General features: G+C 58.3%; 1 protein-coding gene across 1 annotated transcript in view; it reads left to right on the top strand.

Annotated features, from left to right (window-relative positions):
• Positions 1-20062, top strand: part of SORCS2 (sortilin related VPS10 domain containing receptor 2) — a 488906-nt gene that overhangs the window by 465363 nt on the left and 3481 nt on the right. The window contains exons 19-26 of the mRNA XM_043447910.1: positions 5273-5459; positions 6389-6522; positions 7619-7742; positions 9078-9190; positions 10180-10305; positions 13555-13654; positions 14343-14445; positions 19299-19444. Coding sequence (XP_043303845.1) covers positions 5273-5459; positions 6389-6522; positions 7619-7742; positions 9078-9190; positions 10180-10305; positions 13555-13654; positions 14343-14445; positions 19299-19444 — 1033 coding nt within the window. The remainder of the gene's footprint in view (positions 1-5272; positions 5460-6388; positions 6523-7618; positions 7743-9077; positions 9191-10179; positions 10306-13554; positions 13655-14342; positions 14446-19298; positions 19445-20062) is intronic.

The raw sequence follows: 20062 nt of genomic DNA on the forward strand, positions 1-20062 counted from the left end.
GCTGGAATTCTATCACCTCCACTAGCTTTGTTCATAGTGATGCATAAATAGATAGATAGATATAAATGATAAATAGATGTAGATTGATGAAAAAACCATTGATAGTTAATGGATGACATAGATACAAATATAGAAGGATGGATATAGAAATATTTCATATATGTGTATATGTATACACACACACACACATATATATGGGGCTTCCCAGGTGGCTCAGATGGTAAAGAATCTGCTTGCAGTATGGCAGACCTGGGTTCGATTCCTGGGACGGGAAGATCCCCTGGAGAAAGGAATGATAACCCACACCAGCATTCTTGCCTGGAGAATCCCATGGACAGAGGAGCCTAGTGGGCTACAGTCCATGGATTGCAAAGAGTTGGACATGACTTAGCGACTAACACACACACACATATGAACATATAAATTTCCTCCCTGTCTCCTAGTATTTCTTTCTCTTTTTAGCATAAGTGTTACTTTTTTTTTCTGATTTTAAGAACAGTATATACTCATTGTAGAACACTGGGGAAACACATTAAAAACATAAGGATATAAATGTCACCCAAAATCTTATTCTATCAAGGTGATCACTGTTAATTTATTCCCTTCTAGTCTATTTAAACTAATATGCAGCGTGCTTATTTTTCTGATTATAGATGTAACAAATGTTCATGGTAGAAAATTCAAAAATAGAAGCTAAAAAAACTCACAAGCAGACAGGAAATTCATAATGACAGGAAAGCACAAAGGGGGTGCAGAACCCCCTTTTCCCACCCGGGGCCCCAGCCCCCCCCCCGGCTCACGGCTCTTGGGCATCGGAGGCTTCAGTCACAAACGTGTTGGGGGAACCGAGTGGGGCTTCATGTAGACGACGTCCTTCCATGCCTGCCCAGTGGGACTGGGGAACGCCGACGCGGCCTCTGATGTTTGAAAGCGGGGGCTCTGGTCCCGTGTGAAGAACTGGATGTGCAGGCGCCCCGTGGGCATGTTCCCCTCCATCCTCCCCCGCCCACGGGCTGTGTTCCCACCAGCTGGCTTTATAGCTGGGGAGGCTGAGGCTCAGACAGGGGAAGCACCCACCTGGGGCCGCGCAGAGCTGGCGTTGGGTCCAGGCCTGGGGGCTCCGTGTGGACACCTCCTGGTTTGCAGCCCCCAGACCTGAGCCAAGGGTGCATCAACCTGCTGGCCCGTGATGATTGAGCCTGGCCCTGAGAGTCACGCTCCAGCCTCGGGCAACCCTGGGGCAGTGTGTGTGTGTGCGGGGCAGGGGGGAGGCTCTGTTCACTGCAGAGGAGGGTGCAGCCCCCTGCCCAGCCTGGGGCCACCTGGACCCTCGGAGAGGTCCCAGCTGCCGCCCGGAGCTCCAGGACTGACTTGCAGGAAACATGGCCACCTGCTGCCCTCTAGAGCCCGGAATCCCAGCAGCTGGTCGCAGCCGGGGCACTCCATCCAGACCCAGGACAGGACACGCCTGGCAGCCCACCATCCCAGCAGGCTGGGTGCCTCGCCTGGAGGGGCAAGGGTGAGGGAACGGCAGAAAGCTGCTCTTGGAAGAGAGTCCTTTGCCCTCCACTGTCCGGAAGAGGCCACTGGCTCCCGCGTCGAAGCCTTGGGGAGGAGTGGGTACAAGGTTGGAGTGGGTACACACACTGGTGTACACTCCTGTTCTCACACACACACACACACACACACACACACACAAACACACACACACACACGGACACTTACACATGTTCACCCGTGACCACACACTTGCATTCGTACACAGCCACAGACACACGCACCCAATCCAGGTGTGGAAACAGCCCTGGATTTAAGGGAATCCAAGTTCTGTGAAGATCTCAGAACTGAAAACAAGATCTGATGGGGGACCCAGAAACAGACCCGCACAGACGGGTCCGGATGATTCTGGCCGAGGCGCCAAAGCATTTCAGCGGAGGAAGGACGGGCATCAACAAAGGAGGAGCCGGTGAAAACAAACCTCATGCCTGATGCAGTCGACTCAGAGTGGATCACAGCCTTAAATGGAAACCTGTGAAGCTTGTAGAAAAAAGACAGGAGACAATACCTGCGCTCTAGGGCTAGACAGAGAGTTCTTAGCGTTGACACCATACGCACCATCCATGAAGGAAATGTGATAAACTGGCCTTCATCAGAATGCGACATGTTTGATCTGGGACAGAGCCGAAGAAGGTGAAAAGACTGCCACAGAGAAAATAATTACAGATCATATCCAACAAGGACTAGTACCCAGAATATATAAAGATTACTCAGAACCCAACCATAAGAAGACAAGCAAGCCAATTAGAAGATAAGCAGAAACCATGGAGAAATGTGTCGTTGAAGAGAATGGCAAATAAGCACAGGGAAGCACATTCAGCATCGTTAGCCATCAGGGAAATGCAACGCAAAGAGGCGTCCCTGCACACCTACGGGAATGGCTAACATGAAAGACAGTGGTCCCACCAAACCCTGGTGAGGACGCAAAGAAACTGGGTCCCTCCTACATGGCTGACGCGGATGTGAAATGGTACAGCCGCTCTGGAAAAGTTGGTCATTTCCTTAAAAACTAAGCATGCAGCAACCACAGGCAGTTACACTCCTGGACCTTTATCCGAGAGAAACAAGGAGGTTCACAGAAAACCTGTGTACATCAAGGTTCACAGCAGCTTTATTCCTAAGAGCCAGAACCCGGAGACAGCCAGATGTCCTCGACGGGCGAGTGGATAAACCCGAGGTGAGCTGGTACGTCCATCCCACGGGTGGTACTCTGAAATAAGAAGGAACAGGCTCTACACCACAGCTTGGGTGAATCTGCAGAGAATTATACTGAGTGAGAAAGCTAATCCCAGCAATTCTATTTAGAGGATATTGCCCAAATAATGAAATTATAGCAATGGAGAACAAGTTAAAGGTTCTAATCCCATGAAGTCAGGGATGTGATGGAGAGGCACGTCTGGGTGTGAAAGGGTAGCCGTAGGGACCCCAGGGGTGACTGAATCATGGATGAATCACTGTGGATTCCAAGCCGTGATGTGCTCTGCAAGATGTTTGCACGGGGAGAAATGGGTACGGCGAACACGGGTCTCTCTGTGTTATATCCTTGACAATTACACGTGAATTGGCAGTTGGCTCAGCGTGAGGCTTCCCAGTGTTTTTGAAGCACTCAGGAATAAACACACACACACATGCAGATCTGCATGGAAACACTTCGCTGTGGGTGGTGGGTGTTGTGGTGATGCTACCATTTTTCCTTTCTAGCTGCTTCTCTGCCTTTTTGTATTTTCTTACATTGCCACTATTACCTTCCTGATTATGACAAGGCTTTTATTATCATTATTTTTAATATAATTTTATTTATTTTGGCTGTGCTGGGTCTTCATTGCTGCAAGGGCTTTTTTTAGTTGAGGCAAGCAGGGGCTGCTCTCTCGTTGAGATGCTCAGGCTCAAGGTGGGGGTTTTTTAATTTTATTTGTTTATTTTTTGCCCATACCACATGCCACATGGGATCTTAGTTCCCCAACCAGGGATCGAACCTATGGTGCCTGTGGTGGAGGTGCAGAGTCCTAACCACTGGACCGCCAAGGAAATCCTTGTGAGGAAGTGTTTTAACCAAGGGGAGTGTTTCAGGAGTTAAGGCACACCCTCTTAGCTGCTCACAGGCAGGACACAGCATCCCCAGGCGGTGTGGCTCCTGCCCATCAAAGACACACGTCCCGACTCAGCCAGAAGCCCCTTCTTCCCCCAGGAAGCTGCACGGAGACCCCTCCCTCCCAGAGCAAGTTGACCTTGAGACCACCCCCATCTATGAGGCTGCCTTTAAACAGAGAGAGCCCTGACCACAAGCCAGCCTGCGGGTTCTGGACTCACAGAGCCTCAGTCCTTCAATCTATAAAACGGGGATCATAGAACATACTTGTGTAAGGTCCCCGAGGCCGTCACGACAGTGGCCACAAACTGGGTGCCTTGAAATAACAGAGATTTTTCCTCTCAAGAGTTCTGGAGGCTGGAAGTCCAAAATCAAAGTGTCAGCAGAGCTGTGCTCCCTCTGGAAGGAGGGTCCTCCCTTGTCTCTCAGCTTCTGGGGGCTCCGTGCATCCCTGGTCCAGCCTCTGTCTTCACCTGGCTTCCTTTCTGTGTCTCAGAGCCCCTCCTCTCTCTGCTAAAGACCCAGCCATTGAACTTAGATCCTGTTCTAATTCAGTGTGACCTCAAGTTAACTAATCACATCTGCAAAGACCCTATTTCCAAATAAGGTCACGTTCTGAGGTTCCGAGTGGGTGTGGATGGGGGAGGGACTGGGCATGATCCCACCTTTTACATTGTATTTGTGAAGAAAGGTGAATGAACATAATTTATATAAAAGTACTCTGTCAATTTCTAAGGTTTGGCAGGTGTAAACCAAGAGGATCGCTAAACGGTTAATGATGGTCATGTTTCATTCCTGACCTCTAGGACATGGTTTCCTGGGTGTTCCCCCAGCAGGCAGAGGGGTGGCAGGAAGATATGATAGGGAGATGATGGGGAGAGAGGACATGCAGTAATGGAAGAACTCGTTCTTGCCATGAAGTTGAAAAAGTTCCTGTTTGCTTCCTCAATTTCCTTTCCCAAGACTCCATGAGGAAAGCACAGTTATTGGAAGGACGATATTCGCGGTGGGGATTATACGGGCGATTAGACGGCTCATGTGGGTGAGGAGATGCTGAAGAGGGGTGACAGTCATGGGACCCCCCTCCCTGCATAGAGCCCATGCACCCAAGCATCACTCCTGCACCACGTAGAGTGAGAAGATAAAAAAAATGCGGGAATCGCAGCATCAGAGGGGAAAACAATGTTTTGTTTTGATTTTTAATTTCCTAGGAGACTAAGAGTTTTCATGCATGCACATCCCCCTGTTACTTAAACCATCCAGCAGGTGTGAGGCCTCTTGCTGACCTCCCGGTCCCTGGTGCAGGCCTCCCTGAGCTCATCTGTGCTGACTCCTCTCCCTCTCAGCCTTTGCATCTTTCTGAAATGCAAACCTGGCCCTGGCTACTACTTCCATCCTCTCCTATTGGTCTCAGCCCTGCCCTCCAGGCTGGGGTGGGGTGGGGGGCAAGGATAGAACAGACCTGGTTCCCTGGAGTCCCCAGGGAGCTTGCTTTGAGGAAAGAAAGGAGTGAGGGAATGAATGAATGAGTGGGTGAACGAATAGGTGAGTGAGCTAGTGAATGGCCCATCGCTGGCCCCCAGCTCTGCTGCCAGGTCCTAAGTGGTCCCCTGGTGTGTCTTACAGGGTGATGTCCTGACCACCAAGTACCAGGTGGACCTGGGGGATGGCTTCAAGGCCATGTACGTGAACCTCACATTGACCGGGGAGCCCATCCGGCACCGCTACGAGAGCCCTGGCGTCTACCGCGTGTCCGTCAGGGCGGAGAACATGGCGGGGCATGACGAGGCAGTGCTGTTTGTCCAGGTCAACTGTAAGTCCACCACCCCTTCGAGGCCAAGGGTGACTCCCCGTGACAGAGAGACCTGGTCCTTGGGGAAGCACAGGGAACCCATGCAGGGAGGCATGCAGGCTGGGCTTGAGTCCACACCCTCGGCGGTCTGTGCAACAGTGGGGTTGGTGGTGATGATGGTGGTGGTGATGATGGTCATGATAGAGATGATGATGGTGGTGGTGGTGATGAGGTGAAGATGATAATGGTGGTGATGATGGTCATGATAGACATGATGATGGTGATGGTGATGAGGTGAAGATGATAATGGTGGTGATGATGGAGCTGATGATAGAGGTGATGGTGGTGATGATGGTATTGATGGTCATGGTGTTGACTATGATGGTGGTGATCATGGTGGTGATTATAGAACTGATGATGATGGTGATGGTGATGATGGTGGGGATGGTATTGATGATGCTTATGGTGATGGTGGTGATGGTGATGGCAATAATGGTGGTGATGATTTTGGTGATGGTGGTGATGGGAATGGTAGGGATGGTATTGATGGTCATGGTGTTGATGGTGATGGTAGTGGTGATGGTGATGGTGATGGTAATAATGGTGGTGATGGTGGTGATAGTATTGATGGTCATGGTATTGACTGTGATTTGGTGGTGATAATGGTGATGATAGAGCTGATGATGGTGGTGATGATGGTGATGGTGGTGATGGTGATGGTGGTGATGGTGATGGTGGTGATGGTGATGGTGGCGATGATAGTGGCAGTGTTTCTAGTGGGGCTGATGGTGATGGTGGTGATGGTGATGGAGGTAGTGATGATGGTGGTAGAGGTGTTGGTGGTGATGGTTGTGGTGATGAGGCTGATGGTGACAGTGACCAATAGCAACCTGTTTCATGGCCAGTGCCCTGATGCCCTCTGACCCCTAACCTTTGTGTGGCCCCTGCAGCCCCCCTGCAGGCCCTCTACCTGGAAGTGGTTCCTGTCATCGGCGTCAACCAGGAGGTGAACCTCACAGCCGTGCTGCTGCCCCTGAACCCCAACCTCACCGTCTTCTACTGGTGGATTGGCCACAGCCTGCAGGTACGCAGGCCCCGGGCCCCTGCTCCCCACAGGCTCCCGTCTGGGGTGGAGTATGGGGCAGATCCCACCCTCCGTACTGGGCCGGACAGAGCATGTGACACCGTGGAGGCGAGGCGGGTGCACACCAACCCTCCCTCCACCCTGACCATCTGTTCTGGGTCCAGCTGTGTCTGAGTGTGGTGGACACATGGTGAATCGGATCAGACGAGACCATGCTTTTTCCTGGGGAAGATGTGTGAACAGAGTAGGTGACCTGAGTTAGGGTGTGACAAGTGTCACAGGAAGCGGACAGGTGATGTGTCTGGGAGCTCCAGCAGAGGTCATGTCATTTCTAGTTTGAGCGTGGATGTGATCAGGGAGGGCTTCATGGAGGAGGGGGCCCCTGGGCTAAGCCCGACCTGAGAAGCATCACCCAGGGTCATGGGCTGTGTCCTGCGAGCCATGAGGAGCCGAGGACAGATGCCTGGTGGGAGGTCCTGAGGGCCTTTGTGGACGAGGCTGCCCCCCTTAGCCTGGGGGAAGGGGCCCCAAGATCCAAAGGGGATCCTTCACTCATTCAGCAGGCAGCGGCTGAGGGCCCAGCCTGCGAGGGGCTCAGGTTCAGGACTGTGGTTCCGGGGCGTGGGGGTGGGTGAGGATGGTGCTTGGGCTCCGGCTTCAAGCGGCAAGTCAGCCGCCTCTAGCTGAGTTCTTGGAGAGTCGCTGTGCCTCCCAGAGCCTCTGTCTCCCCGTCTGCAGGGCCTGAGGCCATAGTGCGGACCCCATGATCGATGTGGGTGCCCCACCCCATGGGGTGGGTGCTGAGCCGGGCCCTGGGGTCCAAGCGTGAAGGTGCTACAGCCCAGCTGAGCTTGGGGTGGGGCAGGAAGGTGACAGGGACGCCCAGCCTAGCAGCCACTCTGGGCCTTCGGCACAGGGCGTCTCGGCGCCTCTGGAGGACAGGGGGCCCTGGGAGACTCGTGTCTGAGCTGCGGAGCTCTTGGGTCCAGGCATCTCTGGAGTGGGGGGTACCTGCCCACGCCCCCCCGGCGCTCTCAGCAGAGCTCCCGTGGGGCCAGCTCTCAGGCCCGTTCCTGACCCCCACTTGTGCCCACAGCCCCGCCTGTCCCTGGAGAACTCTGTGACGACGCGGTTTGTGGACCCGGGGGACGTGCGGGTGACGGTGCAGGCCGCCTGTGGGACCTCCGTGCTGCAGGACTCCAAGGTGGTCCGCGTGCTGGGTGAGTGCCCTCTCCCCCACCGCGGCAGGCAGCACAGCTTCTCCTTCCCAGGAGCTCAGGGTCAGGCCGGTGGGGGGGTGGGTACCCACTGAGGCGCCAGTCACCCCGGGGCGGCCCCAGCTGGATGGAGGGATGGCCCAGCACGGCTCCAACACCTCCGGACTCCCGGGCCTCGGTTTCCCCATCTGTAAAATAAACACTGACACCTCCCGTGCACAGGGCCACGGGCCCCACACGACACAAGTGAGGATGCAGCTGAGGGACTTGGCGAGTCATGCATCGGGGGGCAGGGCTGGGATTGGCCACCGGGTCTCCCTCCCCTCAACCCCCCGCAGGCACCTGTCCTCAGCATCCTGGCATCTGAGGACTCTCGCGTGATTATGTCTGAAAGAGGACATGGGATCTGGACTTTGTTGGGAGTCCTGCTCTGAATCTGTGTCCCATTTATCTGTTCCCCCGCCCCGGGAGGGTGGTCTGAGCCTTGCCCCCAGGAGACTGTCGCAACCTAAAATTAGTCCTCAGAATGGAAGCGTCCCACCACCCAGAGCCACGTTCCCCTCGTTATCACCCCAATAAAAACCTCATTTTGCTCTAAGAACAGCATCTGCCGTGGACAGCAGCCATCACTTAAGTATTCAGGGGACAGCCCTTGGCCATTGCTCACTTCCAAGCCCATGGGCACCGCACCCTGAGCCCAGAACCTTGCAACACTCACCTCCACCCGCCCTGCATGTTCACGAGGCACTTTTCCCTTTGACTGCTCACCCTGGCAGAGCCCCCTCCACTTTACAAATGAAGAAATTGAGGCTCGGGAGCTAAATGGAGAGAGGACAGTTCACTCTGAGGCTCCCAGGGCTGGGTTTCTTTTTTCACCACTTGCTGCTTGTTGGTTTAGAAGAGGTGTCTGAGTCAGGGACCCTGGGGAATTTGAGAGAACGAGAAGGTGGGGGGGAAGGGGGTGGACTCCGCTCTCCAGGGACTCTTATTCTGGTGGGGGGAGAGCCCGGTCAAACTCCATGGATCCCTGGGAGACAGAAGACCAAGCTTGTCTGTCCTTGAGGGTTGATGGGGAAGTCACAGAGCAGGCTTGGCTCTCCTTCCCAGGTCAGCTCCGTGGTCCTCATCGTTGTCACCTTTGTTATTATTATTAAATGGCAGCAGTGTAGTGGGCCCCGCTGGGACAGCTGCTGGCACACAGACGGGGGGAATCTTGTTTTCTGCAGATGGGCTGCAGGATCCACCCCCAGGGCCCGCCATGGGCCATCCAGGGGGTGTGGCCACCGGCTGTAAAGGGACCAGGGTGGGCGACACTCTCCCATCTCCGCCTCTTTCCAGATCAGTTTGAAGTGGTGCCTCTGCAGTTTTCCAAGGACCTGGACGCTCAGAACCCCAACACCCCCGAGTGGAGGGAAGACGTTGGCCTTGTGGTGTCCCGGCTCCTCTCCAAGGTACCTGGCTCACCCGTGGCAGAGCCGCCCCCCTTCTTATGGGTTGTGGGTACCCCGGGGAAGTGGGGGGCGGAGGCCGGAGTACTCAGGGCAGGGGATGGGGTGGGGGTGGGCAGGCTGCCCTGAGTCCTAATTGTCTATCCTTTGGGTCCGCCGACAACGGTGCTTGGAAGCCACTTAGGATCCTTTCACCTGGCCCTGGGGGACACGGGGTTGGAGCGTCGTCTTGTGAGGGAGGGGCGGGCTGCATGCTCCATGCACACCTAGTGAGCACCAGTTGTTTGCGCGAGACGCAGTTGCCCTCCTCCGACGGTCCAGAATCTCTTTAAAGTGATTCTCACTTACTCACTGCTGGATCCGGGAGACAGAGAGACAAGTCTCTGCGATGGCTACCATCAGGGAGCTCACGGAAGGCAAAGGCAGGGTGGGCACGGGGCACTCGAGGCCCCTGACCCCCCAGGGGAGAAAGCCCAGCCCCCTAGAGTCATCCACAGTTGTCCCAGGCTGACGCTCACCACGGCCATGCCTCCTTTTGGCCCGTTAAGGATTTGGGTAGTATTGTCCTGGGCGCTGAAGGCTGAATAGGAGTTTGCCAGATGAATGTGCATGGAGTGGGACTTCCAGGAAGCAGAGCTTTGTGGGTTGAGGGAGCTGCGTGGTCAGGAGCCCTGACACCTAGGAGGACAGTAAGCGAGGGAGGGGCCTGCTCCCCTGGCGGCGGTGGGAGAATTGAGCTGAAGGGGGGCAGCCCTGGGCAAGCGGAGGCCGTGGTCGGGGCAAAAGGCTGAGGCACCAGAAGGGCAGGGATGCGGGAGGTGGACGATGGAGCCGAAGGACGCGGGGGCCATGCCGTGCCGGGCCGGGGTCTAGAATGGTCAAGACTCAGACAGGTCACGCAGGGAGGGGGTGTCATCCCGAGGTCCCTGGAGCACAGCAGGGGGCAGAGGAGGCACGCGGGTGCATCAGAGTGGCTCTCTGTGTCCCCGCAGGAGACCAGCATCCCCGAGGAGCTGATGGTAACGGTGGTAAAGCCAGGGCTGCCCACCTTGGCCGACCTGCACGTGCTCCTGCCCCCTCCCAGGCCCACGAGGAAGAGGAGCCTCACCAGTGACAAGGTACCTCCCATAGCTGCTGGGTCGGGGGTCGGGGGCCAGGGGCCGGGGGCCCGGCCCCCCCCTCCCGCCGCACGGCGTAGGGTCTGATGGTGATACTCAACAAGCACGGGGACCTCAGTCACTCTTCATCACGGAAAGGCTTATCTCTCACCGATCACTGTCCCTCCTCCCCCTTGGGGCTACCCCAGGGTCACGGTGGTAGAGGAGTGGGGGGCACCTGACTGCACCAGCCCCCCAAGGGGCACACGCCAATTTCACTCCCGTTTGTTTGGCTGGACCTGGCCGCACCACCCCAGCCTCACTCGAGGGGTGAGCACCATCCAGGGGACTCCAGGAACTGGTTTCAGGACATCCAACTAGGATTGGGACTGAAAGGTGAGCGGGAAGCCCTTCACACCTTCCAGGGCAGCTGTAATTCCACAACAAGCAGACAGTGATGAGTGTGGACGAGGACGTGGAGAAACTTGGCCCCTCGTTCACTGCTGAGATGGAACGGAAAATGCTGCAGCCGCCATACAAACTGTCTGGCAGATCTTCAAGCACAAAGTTACCATATAACACGGCAGCTTCAACCCCGGGGATGAACCAAAGAGAACTGAAGATGTGTGTCTACCTACATGCATGGGTTTTCATAACCCTGAAGTGGAGACAACCCAAATGTCCGCCCACAGATGACTGGGTGAGGAGAAGGTGGTCCATACACACAGCAGAATATTACTCAGCCAGGAACAGGAGTGACATTCTGGTCCAGGCTGCAACGTGGGTGAACCTTGGAAGCATGCTGCAAAGTGAAAGAAGATGGTCACAAAAAGCCACTGATTGGGCGATTCCATTTATATGAAATGTCCAAATCGGCCAATCCACAGAGACAACACAGGAGTGGTTGCCAGGGTCTGGGGGAGGGAGGTGACTGCTGGTGGGGGCGGGGTTTCCTTTGGGAGGATGAAAAGGTCTCTTTGGGAGGAGTTAAATGGTAATAGCCATCGCATGGCTGTGAATATACTAAAAAACCACTGACTGGTACACTTTACAAAAGTAAGCGTTATCTCAAAACAAAAGAAGAATCAGAACCACAGCCGCGCTCTGGACTAGTCGTGGACGCCGATGCCCACGCAGACGTTCTGGAGAGAGTGGCCAGCGCTGAGGCTGAGGCTGCAGGCTGCAGCACGGCCCGCAGGACCCCTGTGGGTGGGTGGCAGCACCCGTTTTACAGACGAGGGAAGCGAGGCTCAGTGAGACCCCCGCCAGGAAGCACAGCGTGGGCTCCATGCCCCACCCCCGCTCTGGCTGCAGAGCCACACTCGAGGCATGCCTGGGCGGCCTCCAGGTGGACCCGAGACGGTGCCGACCTGACCCACAGCCCAGCCCAGAGGGCAGCCACGTCTGAGCCCGGGGCTCCCAGCCAAGCTCCAGCGCTGATGATGGGTGTCTCTGGAGGTTAGTCAGTGGCCAGTTGAAAAACCCGGCTGCCAGCACCAGTCTCAGAGGCTGCACCCACTGGGGGCACTTCAGAGGGAGGGTTGGAAGGAAAGGAGGTGGGGGGTACGCCCCCCACTGTCGTGAGTGTTCAACGTAAACTGTGAGGTACTCCCCCCCTTCCCTCTTGAGAAACCTGTATGCAGGGCAGGAAGCAACAGTTAGAACTGGACATGGAACAACAGACTGGCTCCAAATCGGGAAAGGAGTCCATCAAGGCTGTATATCATCACCCTGCTTATTTAACTTATATGCAGAGTACATCATGAGAAATGCTGGGCTGGAAGAAGCACAAGCTGGAATCAAAATTACCAGGAGAAATATCAATAACCTTAGATATGCAGATGACTCCACCTTATGGCAGAAAGTGAAGAAGGACTAAAGAGCCGCTTGATGAAAAAGGAGAGTGAAAAAGTTGGCTTAAAGCTCAACATTCAGAAAACTAAGATTATGGCATCCTGACCCATCACTTCATGGCAAATAGATGGGGAAACAGTGGAAACACTGGCAGACTTTATTGTGGGGGGGCTCCAAAATCATTGCGGATGGTGACTGCAGGCGTGAAATTAAAAGACGCTTACTCCTTGGAAGGAAAGTGATGACCAACCTCGTCTGTAAAACGGGTGCTGCCACCCACCCACAGGGGTCCCGCGGGCCGTGCTGCAGCCCCACTTCAGCGCTGGCCACTCTCTCCAGACCGTCTGCGTGGGCATCGGTGTCCACGACTAGTCCTGAGCTTGGCTGCGGTTCTGGTTCTTTTTTTTCTATTTCTGAGATAACGTTTACTTTTGTGAAGTGTACCAGTCGGTGGTTTTTAGTATATTCACAGCCATGCGACCACTACTACCATTTAAGTCCTCCCAAAGGAGCCTTTTCATCGTCCCAGAGGAAACCCCGCCCCCACCAGCAGTCACCCCCTGCCCCCCTCCAGCCCCTGGCAGCCACTCCTGTGTTGGCACCTCTCTGTTCTCAGTTCAAGGGGCAGAAGCAGGTGCCTCCCAGATCCTCCAGGTGGGGAGCTGTGTAAGCGACAGGCCAGCCCAGCACCCTCATTCTGTGAACAGAAACCAAGTCCCAGATGCCAAAACGCTGCCCAGGGAGGCTTGGCCAGAGTCCCCAGGGAATGCACCCCCCGCCAGAGACCCCGGGAGCGGAGCCACAGGACCCCCATCCCTGGGGGCCTCTCTCCCCAGCACCTCTGCCCCCACCTGTGCAGACAGGTGACCCCTGACACCCGTGTGGGCTGGCTGACTCCCTTCTGAACCCCAGAAACTCCCTGCTTGTGAATTCCCAAACCAGTAGGGTGCCCCAGAGGCCCACTAGCCCTCCTCCACCCCACGATCCTGCAGTACCACCCCTAGGAGCTCTCTGTATCAGGTGTGGGGACGCTCGCCTGCCTGGGTCACCTGCCCTGTCCCTGTCTTGTCCTTTTCTTGGTCTTCCACCTCCGAGAAGCTTCCCCTGATTACTTTTGGGGTCAGGGGCCTCCTGGACATCCCTGGGTTACCACACTCCGTGGTGCCAACTAAAACCAGAGCTGTCTGAGGGCAGGGTCACGCTTGGATCACCTTGTGTCCCATCAGAGGTTTTTGGTGACGGTTGGTGGCTAGCAGTCCCATTTTACAGATGGGATGACTGAGGCCCAGAGAGGCGCAGGGGCCCTCCCCCAGCCCCCTGACCCCAGAGGGTCAGGGCGGACGTCTGCCCCGCTCTCCCACTCCCCGTGCTGGGACCCTGAAGACCCCCTCCGTCTTCCCCGCTCTGTGCTTTCAGAGGCTCACGGCCATCCAGCAGGTGCTGAACGCACAGAAGATCAGCTTCCTCCTGCGTGGCGGGGTCCGGGTCGTGGTGGCCATGAGGGACGTGGACACAGGTGAGGGCCCTGGCCGGGCTCGCCTCTGCAAGGTGGGATGGGCGGGCACCCAGGCCCCTCAGATGACGCTGGCTACTGTGTACACTGGGGGCAGAGGGGCCCCTCTGCTGACCACATGTCCCTCCTGGCCCGGTGTTCATCAGTTAAATCCTGGTAAGCCTTGCTGCCCTCCCCCGTGGACACGCACAGAGCTCTTGCTTTAATTTACGTCATTTAGGGTCTCAGATTGGGCTTCCCAGGCGGTGCCAGTGGTAATGAACCCGCCTGCCAGAGCAGGAGACATAAGAGACCTGGGTTCGATCCCTGAGTCAGGAAGGTCACCTGGAGGAGGGCATGGCAACCCACTCCAGTATTCTTGCCTGGAGAATCCTTTGGACAGAGGAGCCTGGCGGGCTCCATGGGGTCACAGAGTCGGACGCGACTGAGCGCACACGTAGGGTCTCAGATGCACTCTGCCCCCACGCCCACCATGGACCGTCCTTCCCGCTCTGGGGCAAGAATCTTGGCAGGAGCCAAAGGGTGGCTTTCTGCTCCATGAAGACGCATGTCCACGCCAGCATCGGTCTGGATAAAGCTGTGTCCACTTTCTAGGGGGGAAGGACCAGGGCCGGGATTTACACAGTGGGGTCCCAGGTTCCGGGGGCGGCCGCTGCCCACTCTGAGCGCTCACAGGCTGTTTTGCCCACAGATTCCCCGAGCCTGGGAGGCGGAGGCGGCTACTGGGCGGTGGCGATCCTCTTCGTCAGCGGGCTCTTCGCTGTCGGGGCCTTCATCCTGTACAAGTTCAAAAGGCAAGGCCTGGCCTCCCTGGGCTCACCGGGCATGTGGGTGGGGCCCAAGGGCCACAGAGGGCTGGGACTGTGCCCTCGATGGGCCGCGGGACAGGGAGGGGGCCTCACCTGGACCCGCACGCTGGTCCTGAGTTATCTCGGTCCCCAAGGGCAGCTGGCCACTCACAAGCCAGGGAGTGTCTTCCACCCGATCCTCCCCTCTGCTCCACGCACCCATTTTACAGATGAGGAAACCCAGGCTCAGAGAGGTTAAGCGATTGTCCCAGGGCCACACAGCTGAGGAGTGAGGGTCTGACCCCAGGCCGTGCCCTCCACCACCCATGTTCCCCCTAGTGCTCACCCACCCCTCCCTCCACAAGCTTGAGCCAGAGCTGCCCTGTGCCAGGCACCCCACGGCGAGGAGGGCTCCAGCTTCATTCGGGGAGGAGTCAGGGTGGGGTGGTGACCCCAGGGTGGAGCAGGCAGGGGCTTGGAATGAGGCTGGGTGGGTGGCAAGCTCAGCGTGCGGTCCTCAGAGGGGCTGTGATGCCTCCTCCCCTCTGACCTTGATCCTTATCTGTAAAATGGGTTTAATTTTTTTTTTCTGGTTTCATTCACTTTATTATTCTCTTTATAAAATTATGTGGTGGCTACAGCTGGGGCCTGGGTCCTCTGCACGGAGACTCTGGTGTGGGTCTTCACAAGATGGTCAGTGAATTCCTGATATGGAGACTTGGTGAACACCGTCTCTTTCCAGAGGTCAGGGGTGAGATAACTGTAGGTCTTGGAAATGGCATCAAAAGTGGCCTTGGCGAAGTTGCCCAGGGTGGTGGTGCAGCCCCTGGCAGAAGTGTAGCAGTCGTTGATGCCGGCCATCATCAGTAGGGTTTAATAGCCCGCAGTGTCAGGATTATTCATGGGCACACTTGGAGGGGCTGGAGAATCTGATCTGACCTGGATACAGGGCCCGGGGATGGACACAAAGGCCAAAGAGTGTCACCAGGCTTATGCCCTGCAAATGCAGCTGTGAGATCCGAGCCCCGCGTCTCACCCCATCCTGCTGGTTCGGCTCCAGTGGCCTCGGGGTCTCCCCGCTCAGGGTCACCATTGGGAACAGCTTGGAGACACCCTGAGCCTCCGGCTCCTGCTCCTTGGAGGCCGAGGGTCCCTCCTGCAGCCTGGGACTCTTCTGGGTCTCTGTCCTCCAGGACCACTCACGCTGGGCAACTCCCCTTCCCAACCTGCAGGACAGCCCAGACGGCAGCAGGGCTGGGTCAGCCTCCCAGACCAGCTTGCCATCCAGCCTGCTGCTGACCAGCTCTGCCGGTCCAGCCAGTCTCTTCCCCTCCCTGTGGGCCTCAGTTTCCTCATCTGTAAAAGGGGTCTAATCAGGAGGGAGGCGGGGAAAAGGGAAGAAGAAGAGGCAGGCAGGTGTGACCGCTGGGCTCACCTAGTGAATTAATCATGGGAGGGCGGTTACCATGGAATCCGTGGGCGGAGCACAGTTCTGGGAGTGAGTGTGCCCAGCTAGAAGACTGGCCATCAGAGAATATGGTGAGAAATGCCCTGTTTGTCCGGAGGCTTTAGCTTTGTGGAGAGCTGGGGTTTCCAGGCTGGCACCGCCGGCAGCCTGGGCTGGGCCCGCCCGTGTGAAAAGCGGCTCCTGAGTCTCAGAGGCTGTCAGTGCTGTAGTCCCCTGGGGCCCGTCATGACCCAGCCCACCCCGGGGGCCTGAATGTGCATCCCGCCATCTCAGTATTTCCAGAGAACTGCCCGTGTTGGTGAACTGCTGATGGTGGCTCCGAGGAAGCCCACCCTCCCACTGAGCCTCAGTTTCCTCATCTGTAAAGTGGAACCATGTGCCCTTTGGAGTTTTGCTCCAACCAAGTGGGAGTCGCACACGAAGGAGCGTGGCCCAGAGCCCTGAGCCCGGTCCCAGCTGAGACAGAGAGGGGCTGTGCCCTCCATCTCCTTTCCCTCTGCCCTGGAGGGGACGGGCACCAGAGGACGCCCCAGGACCTGGGCAGGGCTCAGCAAACACCTCTCAGAGCTTGTCAGCATCGCATGCCTTGCGGAAACACACACCTGCTGACATGATCAGAACCCCAAGGTGATGGGTGACAGGGACCTGAAAGAGACAAAGAAGCGCACTCTCCCTGCAGCACGCCTCAGGGGAGACAGACAGACAGTGCTTGCCGGGGCAGAGGCAAACCCAGGGCTGCGGGAGCTCACAGGATGGAGGGCTTCCTGGAGGAGGTGGCTTGTTGCAGAGGTTGTGCAGGAGGGCTTCCTGGAGGAGGTGGCTTGGTGCAGAGGTGGCGCAGGAGGGCTTCCTGGAGGAGGTGGCTTGGTGCAGAGGTGGTGCAGGAGGGCTTCCTGGAGGAGGTGGCTTGGTGCAGAGGTGGCGCAGGAGGGCTTCCTGGAGGAGGTGGCTTGGCGCAGAGGTGGTGCAGGAGGGCTTCCTGGAGGAGGTGGCTTGGCCCAGAGGTGGCACAGGAGGGCTTCCTGGAGGAGGTGGCTTGGCACAGAGGTGGCGCAGGAGGGCTTCCTGGAGGAGGTGGCTTGGCGCAGAGGTGGCGCAGGAGGGCTTCCTGGAGGAGGTGGCTTGGCCCAGAGGTGGTGCAGGAGGGCTTCCTGGAGGAGGTGGCTTGGCCCAGAGGTGGCACAGGAGGGCTTCCTGGAGGAGGTGGCTTGGCACAGAGGTGGCGCAGGAGGGCTTCTGGAGGAGGTGGCTTGGCACAGAGGTGGCGCAGGAGGGCTTCCTGGAGGAGGTGGCTTGACCCAGAGGTGGCGCAGGAGGGCTTCCTGGAGGAGGTGGCTTGGTGCAGAGGTGGCGCAGGAGGGCTTCCTGGAGGAGGTGGCTTGGCCCAGAGGTGGCACAGGAGGGCTTCCTGGAGGAGGTGGCTTGGCACAGAGGTGGTGCAGGAGGGCTTCCTGGAGGAGGTGGCTTGGTGCAGAGGTGGCGCAGGAGGGCTTCCTGGAGGAGGTGGCCTGGTGCAGAGGTGGTTGCAGGAGGGCTTCCTGGAGGAGGGTGGCTTGGTTGCAGAGGTGGCGCAGGAGGGCTCCTGGGAGGAGGTGGCTTGGTGCCAGAGGTGCGCGCGAGAGGGCTTCCTGGAGGAGGTGCTTGGCCCAGAGGTGGCACAGGAGGCTTCCTGGAGGAGGTTGGCTTGGCACAGAGGTGGCGCAGGAGGCTTCCTTGGAGAGGGTGGCTTGGCGCAGAAGGTGGCGCAGGAGAGGCTTTCCTGGAGGAGGTGGCTTGGCCCAGAGGTGGTGCAGGAGGGGTTCCTGGAGGAGCTGGCTTGGCCAGACGCGGTGTGGCACAGGAGGGCTTCCTGGAGGAGGTGGCTTGGCGCAGAGGTGGTGCAGGAGGGCTTCCTGGAGGAGGTGGCTTGGCCCAGAGGTGGCGCAGGAGGGCTTCCTGGAGGAGGTGGCTTGGCACAGAGGTGGCGCAGGAGGGCTTCCTGGAGGAGGTGGCTTGGCGCAGAGGTGGCGCAGGAGGGCTTCCTGGAGGAGGTGGCTTGGCGCAGAGGTGGCGCAGGAGGGCTTCCTGGAGGAGGTGGCTTGGCACAGACGCTGGCGCATAGGAGGGCTTCTGGAGGAGGTGGCTTATTGGCGCAGAGGTGGCCGCAGGAGGGCTTCACTGGAGGAGGTGGCTTGGCGCCAGAGGTTGAGTCGCAGGAGGGCTTCCTGGAGGAGTGGCTTGGCGCAGAGGTGGCCAGGAGGCGCTTTCCTGGAGGAGGTGCTTGGCGCAGAGGGTGGCGCAGGAGGGCTTCTGAGAGGAGGGTGCTTGGCGCAGAGGGTGGTGCAGGAGGCTTCCTGGAGAGAGGTGGCTTGGCACAAGGTGGTCAGGAGGGCTTCCGGAGGAGGTGGAGCGGCCTTGGCACAGAGGTGGCACAGAGGGCATTCCTGGAGGAGGTGGCTTTGGCACAGAGGTGGCGCAGGAGGGGCTTCCTGGAGGAGGTGGCTTGGCACAGAGGTGGCGCAGGAGGGCTTCCTGGAGGAGGTGGCTTGGCACAGAGGTGGCGCAGGAGGGCTTCCTGGAGGAGGTGGCTTGGCACAGAGGTGGCGCAGGAGGGCTTCCTGGAGGAGGTGGCTTGGCGCAGAGGTGGCGCAGGAGGGCTTCCTGGAGGAGGTGGCTTGGCCCAGAGGTGGCGCAGGAGGGCTTCCTGGAGGAGGTGGCTTGGCCCAGAGGTGGCGCAGGAGGGCTTCCTGGAGGAGGTGGCTTGGCACAGAGGTGGTGCAGGAGGGCTTCCTGGAGGAGGTGGCTTGGCGCAGAGGTGGCGCAGGAGGGCTTCCTGGAGGAGGTGGCTTGGCGCAGAGGTGGCGCAGGAGGGCTTCCTGGAGGAGGTGGCTTGGCGCAGAGGTGGCGCAGGAGGGCTTCCTGGAGGAGGTGGCTTGGCGCAGAGGTGGCGCAGGAGGGCTTCCTGGAGGAGGTGGCTTGGCGCAGAGGTGGTGCAGGAGGGCTTCCTGGAGGAGGTGGCTTGGCACAGAGGTGGTGCAGGAGGGCTTCCTGGAGGAGGTGGCTTGGCACAGAGGTGGCACAGGAGGGCTTCCTGGAGGAGGTGGCTTGGCACAGAGGTGGCGCAGGAGGGCTTCCTGGAGGAGGTGGCTTGGCACAGAGGTGGTGCAGGAGGGCTTCCTGGAGGAGGTGGCTTGGCACAGAGGTGGTGCAGGAGGGCTTCCTGGAGGAGGTGGCTTGGCACAGAGGTGGTGCAGGAGGGCTTCCTGGAGGAGGTGGCTTGGCACAGAGGTGGTGCAGGAGGCAGACCCAGGAACAATGAGAGCACCGCACAGAGGGGTGGGCTGGGGGCCTCCAGGGACAGACATCCCAGGCAGAGCCCTGATTTCCGCCCCCACCGCCTGCCGCCTTGCAGGAAACGCCCCGGCAGGACCGTGTATGCCCAGATGCACAACGAGAAGGAGCAGGAAATGACGAGCCCCGTGAGCCACAGCCAGGGCGTGCAGAGCGCCATCCAGGGTGAGGAGTTCATAGAGGACGAGCTCCACCCACAGACTCTAGGTAACACCGCCCCCCAACACCCCCTCCCCCAGGAACCCCTCCTCCACCACCAGGCCTGGGGCCAGGCGGGCCCTACCCTGGGTCCCCTCCTTCTGACGGGTGATGGCAGGAGTCCCCTGGGGCTGCCTGTGGACCGGGACCCCGGATGCCCGTCCCCACAGTCCCCCGAGGGGTGGGGCAGACAGCTGGCTTCCACAGCGAAGCTGCTGTGTTCTGGGGGTCCCCGGGGCCTCTCTCGGCAGTCACCCCCTCCGCGCTCCCGGCATCCCTCCCGTCACTGGGAGGACGATGCCCTGGGCCGTGCGCACATGGACGTAACGTGTGACAGCCCTTTACAGTGCGCACAGCGTCTCTGTTCCATGACCCCATTGCCCCCCGCCCACGGCCAGCAGGGAAGATGGAGCGGCCGCCCACTCAGCGGCCTCCTCTGGGGGTGGGGGTCTGTGTTGACCTCCAGTTCTCTCTCGGGGCCTCTCATGAGCGGGTGTTCGCGGGCTGAGCCCCACCACCTCGAAGCTTCTGCTGGTGATAACGCTGCAGCCGGCTCAGCCCGCTGCACCGTCCACCCCGCGCCCCCTGCGGCCTCTGAGTGGCAGAGACCAGGGAGGGGACAGCCTG

This window comes from Cervus canadensis, chromosome 26, assembly GCF_019320065.1.
Source record: "Cervus canadensis isolate Bull #8, Minnesota chromosome 26, ASM1932006v1, whole genome shotgun sequence".
Classification (NCBI taxonomy): Eukaryota; Metazoa; Chordata; class Mammalia; order Artiodactyla; family Cervidae; genus Cervus; species Cervus canadensis.